We start from the raw sequence: 17,035 nt of genomic DNA on the forward strand, positions 1-17,035 counted from the left end.
TTGTCTATTTCTTACATGCAGGCTTGTTATATTAAGATATTTTTATTTTGGCATGCACTGCTATTTATGTTTGCCATTGAATGATAAAGCCGCTGTCTAATTGGCGATCTTCTGCAGAAGAAGCACCCACAGTAGAATTATAGCTGTATACTGGAAATGTAAAACAAAATGCAATTTGTGAAGAGGAAAAGGATCAATGATCCTTCTTTTTCTAAAAGAAGCTATCTCGATTGGGATACTTCTCTTTCTGCACAGCTTTCTGCTATATGCCACATAATAACCGTGCAGCACGCGGCGCCCGCTAAGAAGATCAGACAAGACATCACATAAACTCTGCTTTATTTAACCTAAATTGACGATTCGTTGAAGAATATTTCTTCAAAGTTCCTTCCTGTCTCCTCGCATATTTTCTTAACCTTGGTCACTATCTCAGAAATCTCTTTTCTTATTTCAATGTGTGCTTTTCTGTAGGTTTCTCTCATCTTCTCCAGGTCTTCTCTTTCCTTTCTAAGTGTTCGTGTGAGATCTGTAAACTCATTCACTTTCAAGTCAATTCTTTTCATTTCGCTTTCTACAAGCAGCTCTAGAAGCCTTTCTTTCTTTCCTTCTTCTAAGGCTTTCTGCTCCGTTGCTCTTCCAATTGACGAGCTTAAAGAAACTGCTGCTATTTCATTTAGTCTATCATTCAGCCAAGAATGATTTTCATCTTTGTTTAGCTTGGACAGCCTTTGTATCTCACCTGCTGCTGCTTTGGCAGCCACCGACGCAACCCCTGGGTGGACTGCACTTGCTAGAAATGCCACTGTTGCCATGACAGGATTTAGCGTGTAATTAAACGGCATTCTATTCTCTGCAAAGGAGATTGCTTCCATTTCTAGGAAAGGATCTTGTATCCCCATCTTTAAGAAGTGCAGAACGCATTGCTCCAGAGTTTTTGTCTTTACATAATCAGAGACTGCCTTCCAATCATCTTTATACATCTCAATGCCTTCAACTAGAAGCATTTCTTCCTTCTCTGACCAGACCTGCCTGATTAGTCCTGCCTCCAAGATATGGAAGTTGGAATATGTCTGGTTTACTGCATACTTTCCCTGGTTAAAGCAGTCTGTACATAATACTAGGCGGTCTGTCTCCGAGAAGTAAATCTTCTCTTCTTCTGATAAAATGTGCATATTTTTGCTGCACGATGTGCACATCATCTCAACTGGTATCTGTGCAGGCGTCACTCCGCTGGTCTGCAGACTAAAGTGCTTGGATGGGTCTCTCAGCATGTCTGTTGGGCCTTTCTGCAGACTAGCTGTGCCTGATATTTGTGGAATGGTTGACTCCCCCACAACAGAATAGCTGGGACTATCTGATGTTTTGCGCGCATCAGATGGATTTTCGCTTTCTGGTAGGTCTTTTGAGGATTCTGTGGTGTGTTCAGTCTGACTCGCCTGTGCTGCGCTTCCTTTCTTTATATCAAAGAGGTCTTTCTCTTTCATCTTCTCAAGCATGCGGTTTATGTCTCTTTTCACGCCTATTTTATAATTAATTAGCCCCCAGTGCTCCAAGAACGAATATATTCGGATGAGTGTAGAAATATCCTCTGAAATGCACTTTCTGCACTGGGTTATGCTTAGGTACACCGAAGTGTTCTTTTGGTACAGCTTAAATATGGTGTTTCTTGTTGAAATGTACTTTTGCACTTCTTCTTGGCCTGTTAGAAGGGAAGAGAAGAATCTTCTCTCAATTGGATGGACTTCTTCTGTTGAAAACCAGGCAGAATGAAGAGGCACTAAGACTGGCTCAGCCTGCTGGTCTGAATACTCTAGCCTCTTAAAGAGCTCTGGGTACTCTGTCTCTAAGGTTTTATTTGGTATTTCTTGCTGGTCCGGCTGGCAGGATATATTTACTACCTTCTTATCTATATCTGCTGATACTTTTGTCTTACTATTCGCTGCTACTTTATCTACTTTATACGACCACTCATTCATACATAAAAAATTTATTACTTTTTTATATGCAATGTGCAATAAGCTATAGCTAGGTTTATTAACAAGCTGACCTTAATATCTATTGCTAGAGAATACACAGCAGGCCATACCCCTATGTTTATTTACTGTCTTGCCTTATTAGACATGCTTGATAAGTATTGACATTCTGCATGTGTTGATAGTAATTCTTAATCTTTAATTAACTCTTACAAATTCTTATTAGCCACTTAGCAATGGCTTATTTATTTCTTTAAATACATATTATGATAAAGCAACAGGGTTTTGTGTTCTCAAAGGCATTTCACAAAAAGATTCTCCTCAAGAGCTTAGTAAATTTTTCTTACTTATATTGAAGTTCCCCTTTTTAAACTAGGCTTTTCCATGCATGCTAGTTATTCAATGAAAACACATCATTCAAACGTGCGCACAATCTAGCTTGTTTTATTGCTTTGTGTAAATAGTATACTATAATTCAAAATAACATTGGTTGCTAAGCATACTGAATAGAAGTTTATCCAAAACAGATGCTAATATAACATTTGCAATTAAAATATTCCGTTTGTTGTTCTACTAGTTAAGCTACATTTCTTTTTTATAAATACTGCAATATATGCATAGTTCTTAATTGTTCTTTCTGTCAAAGACCAATCTAGCACTCTCTTTTTGTTCTTTTTATATTCCTTCTTTCCTATCTAGTATATCTGTTAAACCCCTCTCTTCCCTATCAGTGTATGCATGGTTCTCTAGAATGTGCTGCTTTTCTGATTTTCCTGTGCTTTCTCCTTTTTTTACAAGTAATATACATTCTCTTTTTATATTTATATATAGAGTATGGAAGAGATATTTTTTGCCAATATAGAAAAGTAAAGAAAAGGAAAAATAAGCATAAAAATAGGACAGAAGTAGTGGCCTCTACAATCTTCTACTTGTTGCAGATAACTATTTGAGCATATGTCTAAGCCATCGCCATGGATTTTGAGTGATTCTGCTAAGACCATTTTACTATGAACACTCCTGCAGTAATAGACAATTATTCATGATTAGACAAATAAAGACAGGATCCTAGACTTCAAAGTAGTGTCCAGTTTAAACACTGCAAAATTGCAGAGTATGTATATATTAAAGCCAATCCGAAAATAGCTGATTTAGTACTAAAATGGAAATAACTTAGAAAGAGCTTTTATTGCAACTTATAAAAAACTCTAGTTAAAGAGTTGTCTAAGTGAACGCATCTCAAGAAGCAATGTGGTTTATCCTATATGTTTATTTGACAAGTTTTCTAAACTTAGTAGTGGAGTCTTGATCCTTGCATAGATGGGCCACTAACTCTTCAAGATTTTTGTCTGCCTTCTCTTTGTCAGTGTCATTTCTAACAAGAGATACACTTCGGGTTGGGGTTCTAATTAGACTAAAGTTTATCTTAATCAATTCCATATTTAGATTTTCCTCTAAAACTAGATAACCAAACAATTCATTGTGAAGATCATTTAGTATATTATCTCTCAAGTCAGGATAGTCTTTTGCTATGGCCAAATCAAGTTTAGTTGCGCGCTTCATATCTCCATCTTTAAGTATATATTTACAAATAGATGTAGCTACTTGTTCACCGAATAAATCTCTAATAGTGTTTACCTTGCCCAGTCTATGGTTGTCTATGCAGTATTTAATCCACACTATAAAGGCAGATATATCAGACTCTAGTACGTAAGCAGCAAACCAGGCGAATACTATGCGACCCGTAGCAATCATAAGGGATCTTTTCACCAGTTTTAGATTTGGGTAGTTAAGACTCTTGTTATTTCCATCATACGCGCCAGAAAAAACAACTGCAGGGAACATTTCTAGCTGATTGCTAAAGCTATCTAGTCTCATGTCTCCTAATATGTTGGAAGCAAAACGAATAACAGGATGCTCTGGAGATAGATTTTGGCCCATGTTGTAAACAACCAACGATGTCACCAAGTTCTTCTTGTATTCAAGATTATTGTTTTTTTTCGTTAGCAGCAGTACTCTATTCACGCTTGCAAGGTCGCTTTCTATGGTCTTGTGTACCTGTGCCTTAATAAACTCATCAGTATTTTCAGGAGTATCAATCTTTCTTATTTCAGAGTCAACATATGCAGAAAAAAGATTTTCAACAAATGTAGTCTTGTTTTTGCAGAATTCTGCTATTTGATTCATTTTCTCCATTCGATCGTCAGTAGAGTTTATAACAACTGGCTTCATACTAACAGTAGAGATGTCTTTAGATAGTTCTAAGACCAACGTATTCTTAACAACGCCATGCTCAAATGTGATAGTAATCTTTCCAGATATATCCACTCTTCCGTTATTATACCGGTAGACATCGTCATTAGAAAACTCTATTTCCATATATTCTGTATTAGATAGACGTTTAAGCAGTTTCTTTGCGTACGCTTTTGCATTATTTAATGTAGATCTTAATAATTCAGACCCACTGTTTAAATCTTTTGAAAATTCAAGCAGTTTGTCCTTTTCTTCTTTAGGGGCGTTCACTATTTCAGCAATAACCATAAGCATGTTTATAAGACCTCCATCTAGCTGGTTTCTTTCCTTGCAGTATGCAATGCTAGGCTCTTCTAGGTCAGCAACAACTTTACACCACTTCTTCTGAAATTCAACTTTTGTTGTGTCAAATGGCTGGTTGTCCATTGAAAAGAACTCTTCAAGATTTTCAGAGATATTCTCTATATTGTAGGTAAAATAGGACCCATAACTTGGATCATATGTAAGGCAGCAGAAAAGAGAGAGAATCATGCACTCTATAGAGTTGCTGTAGTCCTCCGACCGATCAGTAGAGAAAGTGTTAGTCCTTCTGGTGTATCGAGGAACAAACGTGAATGCAGGAAGCTGGGTGCTGTCTGCGAATGGAAAGACTCGATATGTATTTAAAACCTCTTGAATTTTGTTTAGAAGAGTAATAGAGTCTGTGTCCACTGTAGTACTAGCAGGGCTAAACAGTCTGTCATATACAGAGACATCCTTGCTTGGTGCTTCTGTCTTTGGTGCATATTTTTCTGTCATAGTGTGCACAGTCTTAATAAGCTCTTTTGCACGGTCTGCAGTAATTATGAACCCGAATATGTACGACTGGATCAGGAACTTAGGGCTGTCCAGGAACTTTCCGGACATAACCTCTTCTTTTGAGCACTTGTCCATCATTAGACTCAATACTTCAGAGTTGGTCGCATTCTCCTTGAAGAAGCTGATTATTTGTTTAACTTTCTCTTGGCCGATTGGTTCTGCTTTATCTACGGTAGGATCTAAACATGGGATTTCCATGGGCACTTCGAAGTATACTTTGTCTTTTTTGTCTGTTTCATATACCCTCAGTGCTGTGCTGCTGACGTCAATAGGAATATCCACTCCCTCTGAACAAAGGAGCAGCATGGCAAGAACCTGCAAGGCATGCTTCTCTGTTGTCTTAGCCTGAAGGAACTGAAAAAAGGACTGGTTTTCTCGTGTCTCTATTGTTATATCTCCAATTGGGGATGGAAACAGCTCAATAAGATGGCTGTGATACTGCTCAGCGTACATATCCATTTTATTAGTGGACTGTGCTTTGTATGCTTTGTCCATTTGTTGGTTTCGACTGTATATATACATGTTATGGTTATTAGTTGTTTTCGAATTTCCCTCTAACTTGTACTCTATATCAATCTGCGGTGCAAAAAACCTTTTGTTATGCATGCACTCCATTTTCTGGTAGATGAGACCACGCAGAAAGTTTAGAGGCCCGTCAGGATTGATCTTCACCGATGATTCATTTGTTGCAACTTCAAATTGCAGAGTCGATTCTATTTCATATAATTCTATGTCTGCTCTATGCGTATTCATTAGTAGAACACTAATTAAGGTAGCTGCCTTGATCCAAATAAAGGAAGAGCGTATTTTCATTAAATAAAATAAATCATTTTTCAATATATAGTAACGGATAAATGTAGGGTTATTTGTAAGTTGTTTTCTTATTGGTGGTACTTAAATGTTGATCAATAGACTTTAGCAAAAATTGCCCAATATAATGCGTATACATGTATGTTCAAACTATTGGCGCGCTTAAGTGTAAATAACCATACAGCAAAGCAATTGTTAATTTCTTTGCCTTAAGTGGGCTAAGTCTTTTTCCCATAATCAGAAATGCATATTTGTGTTGGTTATTTCTTTTCAAACGTTCTCTGTATGTCAACACGGCGCTACAAAGTAATCTGTTAACACTATGCGTTGTTCTCATCAACTTCCATAGTACATTTGTTTGTGAGTATAAAAATACTATGATTAACTAGCTGGATATAGAACTATAAGTAGGCGAAAAGAAATAAATTATAATAAAGTTTTGTATAACCAAGCCTAATATTTTGAGGAGGAAAAATCAGCTTCTTTCTATAAAATAAGTGAAAGGTATTGGTGTGCTCAAAAAGAAGCAGTATTTTAGCTAGGAGATAGTAGCCTAGAATATATAAAGTTATTGCCAAGAGAATTTTATTCGTATATCGTTACGGATATATGGATGTATTGTGGCTGGCTGACTTTGAACCTAGGATGTTTTTCATTCCTGAGCAATGTTGCCGTTTTAATATTCTCATGTGATTAGCTAGCGTTATATTCCAGAGTTACTTCGGGTTGTATTATAGTATATCTCACGATTGCACAAGGTGGAGTTTGCACTGGGGTCATATGTAGTGGGGATTAGAAAATATTTAAGGTCAAGATTCAAGCAATATTGACCATATGCCTTCCATAGCACTAATAGACAAAAAGACACTAAGATTATGAATATCCAAACTACAATCATTGTTTTGCAAAAATGAAATAGACCATCTTCTTTCTCTCTAATTTCTTTCTTGTATATAAAAGGGAAAGAAAATGTTATAATGCCCAATCTTATAAATTCCCAATAAAGAAATCCAAGGCCAATTGGATATAAAAAATAGCTATAGAATTCCAGAATCGAGTCAACAGTAGATAGTTCAAGGAATGGGACTATGGATATAGCTAAAATCGCGGGTATGGGTATTATAAAAAGAAATAAATATTTCAACTTCAAATTACGTATAATCCAGATATTCTTAACACCAGGAGTATATGTGTCTATAAAATATGAAGAAATAAATGTACCTATTACTTCAACTAAAATAAGCACTGCAGAAAAGAAATTTGCACTTACACTGCAGGTGTGTTCCTCTATAGAGTTAATTAATAATCGAAATAAAAATATTATAGATGTTAGAGCACAAAAAAGTATTATCTCTAGGACAATTATAATAATATTAAGGCTAGCCGTATAAGCCCGATCATGAAGGATTTTTCCTTTTGTCTGTGGCCTCTCTGGAGCATCTGCTGCTTCATTGCTTCTATCTGGCACTTCAGAAGTGCCATCCGTGCTTTTTAGTAGATCTGCGCTTATCTTTGTATTCATAGTGTAAATATTCATTGTTTTTTAAAAAAATAGTTCATTTTTATGCACAACCCATGAGTTAGATTATAGAAGATGTCAAAAAGATTATTCTCTAATCGTGCGGTCTTAGAGTTTACAATATTTAAAGCCAATGAATTTTGTATGTGAAGTAAGTAACCTAGCCTAAAAATACCATTTAGCGTGTATTCTTGTGGTAAATTGCCTACTTCTTTGTTTCAGATAATGAGATCTCTAGTATAAAATGGAATAATTTCAGAAAAATATACGTGTGGTATATTCTTCCTATATCAGAGGCCTACTACAAAATTGTATTAAAATATTTTTAAAAAAGCGGTACATGCTAATAGTAAGAAATATATCCAATAAAAATACAAAAGGCCACAGTCACCAAAAATATTCGCAAAAATATAAAAATAAAACTCACTTGGCAACTACCCTGTTGATTTTAGACTAATGCTTTCTGGCTGAAATATTACCCCTTTCAGGCATGCCAAAGAAGTTTCTAATTTGTAAGTATCATTATATAGAGCTGTAAGTATCATAGTCTGAAAATAGTAGCTTAGTAAGAATAATGTCTTGCTAAATAGAGAGATTTTATTTATGTAGTAAAGACGTCTTTAGCTACTACTTTCATTTAGAAATTCCACTTTATCTTCTTTGTAAAGCGAATCTAGCCTTATTTTCATAAAATAATTTCTAGATCCTGATAACCTCTTCATTATGGTCATTTTATTTTAGAACTCTACAAAATAGCAAGAAGTTTTCCAAGAAGTAGCAACTTTACCATACTTTTATTGCAATTTATAAAAAAATCTTCTAGCTTCTAGCGTACCTAAGCCAATGCATCTTATGAAATGATGGCACTTATCGCATATATAGGCTCATAAGCTTAGTAAACTTGGCAGCAGAATTTTTATCACTGCATAGATGGTCCTTTAACATTTTTAGAGTTTGAATCATCTGGTGTACTTTGTCATTTATGAACATAGACGAAATATAGCTGGGGATGCCAATAAGATGGAAGTTTATCGTAATCAACCCTATATTTGGATTTTCCTCTATAGTCAAATGCGCGAACCATATATTGTGAAGATAGTTTATTATATCATCTTTCTCGTTCGGATATTCTTTTTCTATAGCCTCATTAAGCTCATTAGCAAGCTTCATGTTTTGGTCTCTAAATATATACTTATAAACGGAATTAGTCATTGTAAAGTCTAGTAATCTGTAAATTTTCAATCGATTGGAAGAGTTAAAGCAGTATATGCAGTGCTTAAGCCATACAATGAAAATAGACATATCACACTCTAGCACATTTTCAACAAAATCATCGTACCTTGTATATGCCCGAAGGTTTTTATAGGTTTCTTCACGCAATTGTATTTTGGGATAATTAAGATTACTACTATCCTTATAATCCACCAAAAAAACAGTTGGCGGTAGTATATTTCGTTGAATATTATAGTTATCTAATTCAGTGCTTCCTAATATGTTGGAGGTAAAGCGAACAACCGGATGCTTTGGGAACATCTTTTGATCCAGAGTATATACGATAGAATATGTAAGCAGCCTCGTTTTATAGTCTAAGTCATTGATCTTCTTAATAAGTAGAAGCCTATTGATGTCTGCAAAGTTGTTTTCTATGACTTTACGCACTTGAGCCTTAACAAAGCTATTATTCTTCTCAAAAGTATTCATTTTTCGTATTTCATGGTTAAAATAGACCGCTAGCAAATTTTCAATAAATGTAATTCCATTTTTGCAGCTGCCTGCTATTGCCATCATTTTCTCTATTCGATTGTCCTTGAAATACATGACAACCGGCTTCATCTCAATATTACTATGCCCGTTAGATATGCCTAAAACTATCTCGTTTTTAATATTGCTATGCTCAAATGACATAGTAATTTTCCCAGACAGATCGTATCTTCCATTAGGATAATTTTTGCTTTTAATATCTGAAAATGATATTTCTACATTTTTCGTCTTTGATAGGCGTTTAAGCAGCGCCTTTGTGTACTCTTCAATATCATTAGATAGTTTATAATGCAATTCTTCATTTTGCTCCTTCAAAGTCTCTGAAAAACCAAGTATTTTGTCTTTTTCCTCTTTAGAGACATTTACTATTTCAGCAATGACCATGAGCATATTTATAAGACCACAGTCTAGCTCGTTTCTATCTCTACAGTATGCAATGCTAGGTTCGTCTAGGCATGCAACAACATTGCACCACCTTATCTGGAACTCTGCATTTGTTGTGTCAAATGACTTGTTCTCTTCTGGGGCGAAGAATTCTTTAAGCTCTTTAGAGACATTTCCCATGTGGTCAGTTTTATATGTAAAGTCAGACGGGTCATATGCTAGGCAGCAGAAAAGAGAGAGAATCATGCACTCTACGCAGTTACTGTAGTCTTCCAACCGATCAGTAGAAAACTCTTTGGTGGTTGGGTCGCGCATAGGAACAGATGTGTATGAAGGAAGCTGCGTGCTGTTTGTAAATGGAAATACTTGATATGTATTTAAAATGTCTTGAGTACTCTTCATTAGAGCCATATAGCCTGGGTCTTCTATATGTTCTATTGCTGTACTAGAAGGCCTAAAAAGTCTGTCATACACACAGTCACCTTTGTTTGGTGTTTCTGTCTTTGGTGCATACTTCTCTGTCATAGTGTGCACTGTCTGGATAAATTCGATTGCACGCTCTGCTGTGTCTATGAACCCGAATATGTACGACTGTATCAGGAACTTAGGACTGTCTAGGAATATTCCCGTAGAAACCTCATCGTATGAGCACATGTCCTCCATCATTCTAAGTACCTCAGAATTGGTTGCATTTTCCTTGAAAAAGTTGATTAGCTGCTTAACTTTCTTCTGTTGGAATGTTTCCACCTTGTTTTCTTTAATATTTAACCATGGAATTTCCATGGGCACTTCGAAGTATACTTCGTCTTTTTTGCTTGGTTCATAGACCTTCAGTACAGTATTATTGACTTTAATGGGAATGTTTACCCCCTCTGAGAAAAGAAGCAGCATAGCAAGAATCTGCAAGGCATGCTTTTCTGTGGTTTCTGCACGAAGGAACTGAATGAAGGACTGGTTTCCTCGCGTCTCAATGGTTATATCACCATTGGGAGATGGAAACAAGTCAATCAGATGGTTATGGTACTTTTCGGCATACACGTCCATTTTATTGGCTGTTAGGGCTTTGTATGCTTTGTCCATTTGTCTATCTCGGATGTATGTATATGTGCTGTAGATATTAATACTATCTGAATTTTTCTCTAATTTGTACTCTGTGTCAATCTGTGGGGAAAAAAATCGTTTGTTGTACATGCACTCCATTTTCTGGTAGATTATCCCACGTAAAAAGTTGAGAGGCCCATCCGGATTGATCTTTACTGGCAATGCATTCGTTGCAACTTCAAATTGCAGAGTCAATTCTATTTCGCTTAGCGATATATCTGCTCTGGATAGTGCTATTAGTAGAACACTAATTAAGACAACTACTTTAACCCAAATGGTAGAAAACCACATTTTTATTAAATAAAATAAATCATTTTTAATATATAGATCAGGTAAATATAGGTGGCGAGCTGAATTTATTTTCAATTCATCAGTTGTTTATACATTCTCATCAAAGCTGGTTTTACCTTTTCGAAATATTAGGCTCACTCATAATAAACTGGATGTAATTTATTTCTCATCGTCTATGTATAGACCTCGCCAATATCATAATGATGCCATATTTCCAGAAAAGGCAAATAGCAATGTATATATGATATTATAATCATTTGACCGTAGGCGCAATAAAACAAACAATGCTCCTTTGTAGCGTGTTGGCCTAGCCAAAGCCCGGAAGGCAATAACCAACATCAATCTACATTGCTGATCCGGAGAGAGGTTTCAATGCCCTTGAGGCAAGGAAAGCCAACAGTGCCCTCTTTAGTTATTGGTAGGCTCAATTTTTAGATGATTTCTGTATTTAGAACGCTAATGTTAGAGCATGTCTTTAGTAAGATTTCAACTTCTATTCTCTGCATTCTGGCATATACATTTGGAAAATATTCTTGTTAAACTAGGCCATTGACCTGTAGCTCATGGTGAAGTGAGCTATTTATTTTTTTTAGCTTGCCATCCTTTGCTTCGCTTTTTGCTGGATAGGCCTGCTTGGATAATTTTTCTTGATGATGCTTCTGTCGTAAAGAACACTCTTCCATACTGTGCCCTCCATAGCACTTACGTAGAGAACAATAGGGTTTTCTCTTATGGCAGGTTGGCTGTGTTATAGTGTATGGCGTCGTTGCTTTTTATAAATGTTCCTTTTCCTAATACTTCTGTCTGAGTTCCTCCAGTAGTCCGGTCTCAAAGGTTTCAAGTACTTTCACAGACTCTTTCTGTGTTTTGTAAGATGTAGAGATATAGTATGTGAATGTTTTAAGAGTGAGTCCATTCTTAAATACTGTCTCCACTAATTCCTGGAATTTTTCCTCGGGTATAGGCGCCCCTTGTACTCCTGAAATCATCTTTTGGGGTGCTTCATAGTAGTCTCGAATAAATAAAAAATCTGCTTGCTTCGGTAAAGTGTAGGTAGGTGTGTGATGTTTCTTCTCATAGAAATTGCACACTGCATCCAGTAAGGCATCTAGCGTGGTGTGTCCTTGTAGAGTGCTTTCCACTTCTGATGGTACTAAGTACATGATAAGTTGGGTAAGATTTTTATCTAATACTTCCATGTTAATCATCTTTTGTACGTCCCTTCTCCACACTCTGATTTTTCTTTCAACATCTGGTGTTACTTGAGGTATCTTGAGTAGGAATCCATAGCCGGTGTTCTGGTCTGATCTGCCAAATCAGCTGCTGATTATCTCTTGGTATCTGTACTCAATGTTATAGTTTTCTTCATACTTGGTTGCTGCTGTTTAAAGAAGAACTTATATTCATGACCTGCGCGTGTCACTTTGATTGTGGTTTCTGGATCTGCCTTGATTGTCTTTTTTTCTTCTCTCTCATTTTCTTTCTTACAGAATTGTATTTGTGTTTATTCTTATGGTCTGATTTTGAGATAGCAATGATCTTTCCTTCGATATAATTTTATTTTTAAACTCTTTGTCATCATAAGAAATTTCTGAAGGTGTGGTAATTTTTCCAGGATTCTTTATTTAAAATCGCCTAATAGAATGTGCATATATGCATATTTAAACTATTAGTATGCTTAAATGTAAGTTTTCTTTCAGAAAATAGATATTGGTTTACATTTGTGTATATTGAGTCTACATGAAGGGCATTTACACTACATAAGGATTTTTATCTAGCATAAATTCAAGTTATTCCTATGCTTCAATCTAATTCCCTTGCACACTCGCTATCAATTAAAATGCTATCTTTGCCCAGCCACTATTTATATGATATAACATGTTCTTTTATATAGTACACTCTATACCAAATGATACTCTAGTACTCTCTTTTCGCTCTTTTTGTATTTCTTATCTTCTTTGTATATTATTTGTTAAACACTTCCCTTCCCTATCAGTGTATGCATGGTTCTCTAGAATGTGCTGCTTTTCTGATTTTCCTGTGCTTTATCCTTTTTTTACAAATAATATCCATTCTTTTTTATATTTACATGTACTGTATGGAAGAGATATTTTTTGCAAATGTAGAAAAGTAAAGAAAAGTAGAGATGTATATTGGCCTAGAAGAGAAAAAGAAAATAGGCACAAAATAGGACAGAAGCAATTGGATATAATATTATCATTTATTTTCTTGAATGTGTCAACATCTAGAGCCATTGGGTGACTTCTGGAAATTAATCCGCATCTGGGCATTACAAATATAATTGATGCATGCGTATATTTCTTATTGGTACTGCAACAGAGTCCGCCTAACTATTCTATTTGAAGAGTTGCCACCTAAAGACACAAACAAAACAACCAGAATAAATGACTAAATATACTACTATTTCTAATAAACAGTCACAAACACAAGAGAGTTAACATAAACACCCAGGTTTTATTTTTAATTCTATGGAATTCTAACTACTTCACTCCTCATCAAAGAAATTCAACCAAAAAGACTAGCCAAATATAAAAAGATGCAGCTTTATCTCAGACAAAAGATAGAAAGATAGACATGGCTCTTCTTAGAATAAATATTCATACAGTTAAACTACTATATTCACTGCACGCTGCTCTGTCTATCTCTTTTCCCTTTGACCTAGGATGTCCTACACCTAATACGCATTGTTGTACACAGAGGATACCTTAATATATTTTTAATATAATGCAATCCACTTTTTATTTTATTTATGGGGGATAAAGAGAAAGAAGGTAAAGCATCTCCAGTATTAGATAAAGTATTCTCACCAAAGATTGATGAGTCATTATACTCTAGACAGATATATGTAATGGGTAATGAAGCCATGAAGAGAATGCTTTCTTCGCATGTACTTGTGCTTGGCTTAAGGAATGCAGGCTTAGAGTTAGTTAAAAACATTGTATTGGCAGGCATTAAGACTGTCTCCATATATGATCCAACTCCCTTGCAGGCTGAGTATTTAAGCACATTATTCTACTGCACTGAGTCAGACATAGGGGACCGAATTGACAAATCAGCGGAGTACAAGCTGAAGGAGCTTAACACAAATGTAAAGATACAGATATTGCAAGAATTGCCAAGTGATGAAGACCTGCGGCAGTATAGCGCAGTTATTCTCAACGACCATTCAATTGCACATCAAATTCAGGTGAATGAGGTGTGCAGGCAATACAGCGTGCCCTTCATAGCAGTGCAGTGTAGGGGGCTTTTCTTCCAGATATTTTGTGACTTTGGGGATGCCTTTGTTACAATGGATACAAACGGAGAGGCGCCTTATATTGGGACGATTAAGTCAGTCACACCCACAGGAATAGTAAGCCTAGTGGAGGAAGAGAGGCACTCCTTGGAGGATGGAGATACAATTCAGATTAAAAGCAAAAATGCAACGTATACAGTTACAGACACAAAAGCCTTCACTTTTTCATTAGAAAGATATTCAGGTGAAGATCTTCTTGGTCAGACATTTGAGCAAATAAAACAGAAAAAGGTAATCTCATGCAAATCGCTCAAAGAGTCAATTGCGCATCCAGAAATCCAGTCGGAAGACAAGATCTCTCACCTGCTCCACACGTGCTTTACGTTTGAGGGGGAAACATCCTCACATGACGAGACTATTAATGCGTATTTGCAGAAATATCCAACAGAAATAGAAAACGTCCCAATTATCACAGAGTTCTTCAGACAGCCAAAGACTACAATTGCACCCATTGCATCTGTTGCAGGAGGAATTGCAGCACACGAGGTACTCAAGGCATGCAGCAGCAAGTTCACACCCCTCCACCAATTCATGTACTACAGCGCTCTGGAGCTCCTTCCACCATTGAAGAGTGCCAAGGAGGCAGAGCAAAAGAGCCATGCGTCTGAAGGTGAAAACAATGCTAGTAATAGCCCAGCTAAAGCAACTAGGTATACTCCTCTTCTGCAAATATTTGGAGAGAGTGCAGTGCAGACTCTTTTTAAGGCTGGTATATTCATAGTTGGAGCAGGTGCTATAGGATGCGAGCACATCAAGAACATCTCTATGCTGGGGGTGGGCCAGAATGGGTCAATTGCAATAACAGACATGGATGCAATTGAAAGGTCAAATTTAAATAGACAGTTCCTCTTTAGGCCACATGATATTTCAAATATGAAGTCTGTTGTGGCAGCCAGAGAGGCAGAGGCCTTAAACCCAACCATCCACAATAGAATCATTCAGTCATACACAAGTAAGGTAGGGAAGGAAACAGAGTGCATCTTTAACGATGAATTCTTTGGGAAGACAAACCTAATCCTAAATGCACTTGATAATGTTGAGGCCAGGCTGTACATTGACAATAGATCAGTGTACCACAAGGTGGCTGTGATTGATTCAGGCACTCTTGGGTCAAAGGGCCATACCCAGGCGATTATCCCACATGTAACAGAGCACTACGGGAACAGCAATGATCCACAGGAGAAATCCATTCCTCTTTGCACCATAAGAAACTTCCCCTACCTGCCAGTGCATTGCGTAGAATGGGCTCTTGCTGACTTCAAGACACTTTTCTTTGAAAGAATAATTGAAGCAAAAAGGTCGATTTCAGAAGCTGGAGTGGATGCGCTTTCTGAGGCAGCATGTGATCTCATAAACAATATCCCAATGTCACCCAAGGAGGCAGCTGGATATGCTGTGCGCCTGTTTGTTGAGCGGTTTATTGTGGGGCCAATGAAACTCTGTGAGTCATTCCCCCGAGACCACATAACAGAGGAAGGAACACCGTTCTGGGTGCCCCCAAAGAAGATGCCCCGTGCTGAAGCCCTTTCTTTAACAGATCCATGGCACATGGGATACATCAGAAGTACATATGACCTGGTGCTTCGAACATTCTCTGTTGAAGGCAGCCTGTCATTTGAAGGGGCCTTGCTGGAATACTTCCAAGGGAAAAATACGTCCAGTAGTGCAGAAGAAGGCAATACCCCAGATATTTCTCAAATTAAAAATGAAGATGTATCTAGAGTCGTGGACAAGCTGCGCACTGAAATGATGGGCCGCGCAGACCCTGCAAGAGACACTTCTGGGGTTGATCTCTCCTCTATAAAGCTAGAAGAAGAAGAGTTTGAAAAGGACTCAGAAGTGAATGGCCATGTGGAGTACGTGGCGTGCGCCTCAAATATTCGAGCTAGAATGTATGGAATAGACACATTAGACCGCTTGGAAGTAAAGAGAATATCCGGCAGGATTATCCCAGCAATTGCAACTACAACTGCAGTGGTCTCTGGGCTAGCAGTCATTGAAGGAATGAAGTACCTTCTGCACCATAAAGCAGAAGAAGCCAATTCAGAAGACTCCCGCCTAGATATATACCGGAACACTTTTGTCTCGCTTGCTCTTCCTCTGGTCATGAGCAGTGAGCCCATCCAGCCCGTGAAAGAGAAAGTGCCTCTCCCAGCAGGCGAGATCACGGTTGGCCCATGGGACGTGATTGAGATGCAGGATGCACCTCTCTCTGAAATAATGAAGACCCTAGGAAACCAGTGGGGCGTAGAAATACACACAGTAATGAGTGACTTAACTGTTTTATACTGCTCTTTCTACAATGTAGCCAAATTCAAGGAGAATTTAGACAAAAAGCCGTCCCAAATTCTCTATCCCTCCGGTGTGCCAATGGGTGTGCAGTCTGTTAGAGTAGACATGGTAGTGGAGGGAGAGGATGGAAATGACTTACCCGTCCCATTCGTAAAGGTGTTGTTTAAAGGACAAGGCACCTCATAAACCATCTTACAAGGATATATGCTACGTATCTAGCACACTGTTCAATAAATACGAAACATCTACTCTCTTTCACACCAATATATTCACTATCCATGGACTATGCAAAGAAGCACCATATATTAGTCATTACTCTATCCCATATGAACTATATCTCATACGTAAATTCTCTAAATCTCTACCAAATATAACCAAGAATTATTACACATAGTGTATTAAGTTATGTCACATATTATGACTAATTACAACACAAATATAACTAAGAATTATTACACATAATGTATTAAGTTATGTCTA

The 17,035-nt window shown here is 37.0% G+C and overlaps 7 protein-coding genes across 7 annotated transcripts; 2 read left to right on the forward strand and 5 right to left on the reverse strand.

The window, feature by feature from the left end:
• Positions 1 to 347: 347 nt before the first annotated feature.
• NESG_01276 (uncharacterized protein) lies at positions 348 to 1,976 on the reverse strand (the record flags this gene model as incomplete). Its single annotated transcript, XM_053048910.1, has 1 exon — positions 348 to 1,976. One exon carries the CDS (start codon positions 1,974 to 1,976, stop codon positions 348 to 350), a length of 1,629 nt encoding a protein of 542 aa, XP_052904715.1.
• A 1,263-nt stretch (positions 1,977 to 3,239) lies between these two features.
• NESG_01277 (uncharacterized protein) lies at positions 3,240 to 5,894 on the reverse strand (the record flags this gene model as incomplete). The annotated part of the gene is made up of 1 exon (XM_053048911.1): positions 3,240 to 5,894. One exon carries the CDS (start codon positions 5,892 to 5,894, stop codon positions 3,240 to 3,242), a length of 2,655 nt encoding a protein of 884 aa, XP_052904716.1.
• A 700-nt stretch (positions 5,895 to 6,594) lies between these two features.
• Positions 6,595 to 7,428, reverse strand: NESG_01278 (uncharacterized protein; the record flags this gene model as incomplete). The annotated part of the gene is made up of 1 exon (XM_053048912.1): positions 6,595 to 7,428. One exon carries the CDS (start codon positions 7,426 to 7,428, stop codon positions 6,595 to 6,597), a length of 834 nt encoding a protein of 277 aa, XP_052904717.1.
• Positions 7,429 to 8,277: 849 nt separating this feature from the next.
• Positions 8,278 to 10,947, reverse strand: NESG_01279 (uncharacterized protein; the record flags this gene model as incomplete). The annotated part of the gene is made up of 1 exon (XM_053048913.1): positions 8,278 to 10,947. The coding sequence occupies one exon, from the start codon at positions 10,945 to 10,947 to the stop codon at positions 8,278 to 8,280; it is 2,670 nt and encodes an 889-aa protein (XP_052904718.1).
• A 791-nt stretch (positions 10,948 to 11,738) lies between these two features.
• On the reverse strand, positions 11,739 to 12,146 carry NESG_01280 (uncharacterized protein; the record flags this gene model as incomplete). Its single annotated transcript, XM_053048914.1, has 1 exon — positions 11,739 to 12,146. One exon carries the CDS (start codon positions 12,144 to 12,146, stop codon positions 11,739 to 11,741), a length of 408 nt encoding a protein of 135 aa, XP_052904719.1.
• Positions 12,147 to 12,825: 679 nt separating this feature from the next.
• Positions 12,826 to 13,209, forward strand: NESG_01281 (uncharacterized protein; the record flags this gene model as incomplete). Its single annotated transcript, XM_053048915.1, has 1 exon — positions 12,826 to 13,209. One exon carries the CDS (start codon positions 12,826 to 12,828, stop codon positions 13,207 to 13,209), a length of 384 nt encoding a protein of 127 aa, XP_052904720.1.
• A 508-nt stretch (positions 13,210 to 13,717) lies between these two features.
• Positions 13,718 to 16,741, forward strand: NESG_01282 (uncharacterized protein; the record flags this gene model as incomplete). The annotated part of the gene is made up of 1 exon (XM_053048916.1): positions 13,718 to 16,741. The coding sequence occupies one exon, from the start codon at positions 13,718 to 13,720 to the stop codon at positions 16,739 to 16,741; it is 3,024 nt and encodes a 1,007-aa protein (XP_052904721.1).
• Between the last annotated feature and the right edge of the window lie 294 nt (positions 16,742 to 17,035).

Source organism: Nematocida ausubeli (assembly GCF_000738915.1).
Source record: "Nematocida ausubeli strain ERTm6 chromosome Unknown supercont2.3, whole genome shotgun sequence".
In the NCBI taxonomy this organism is placed as follows: Eukaryota; Fungi; Microsporidia; genus Nematocida; species Nematocida ausubeli.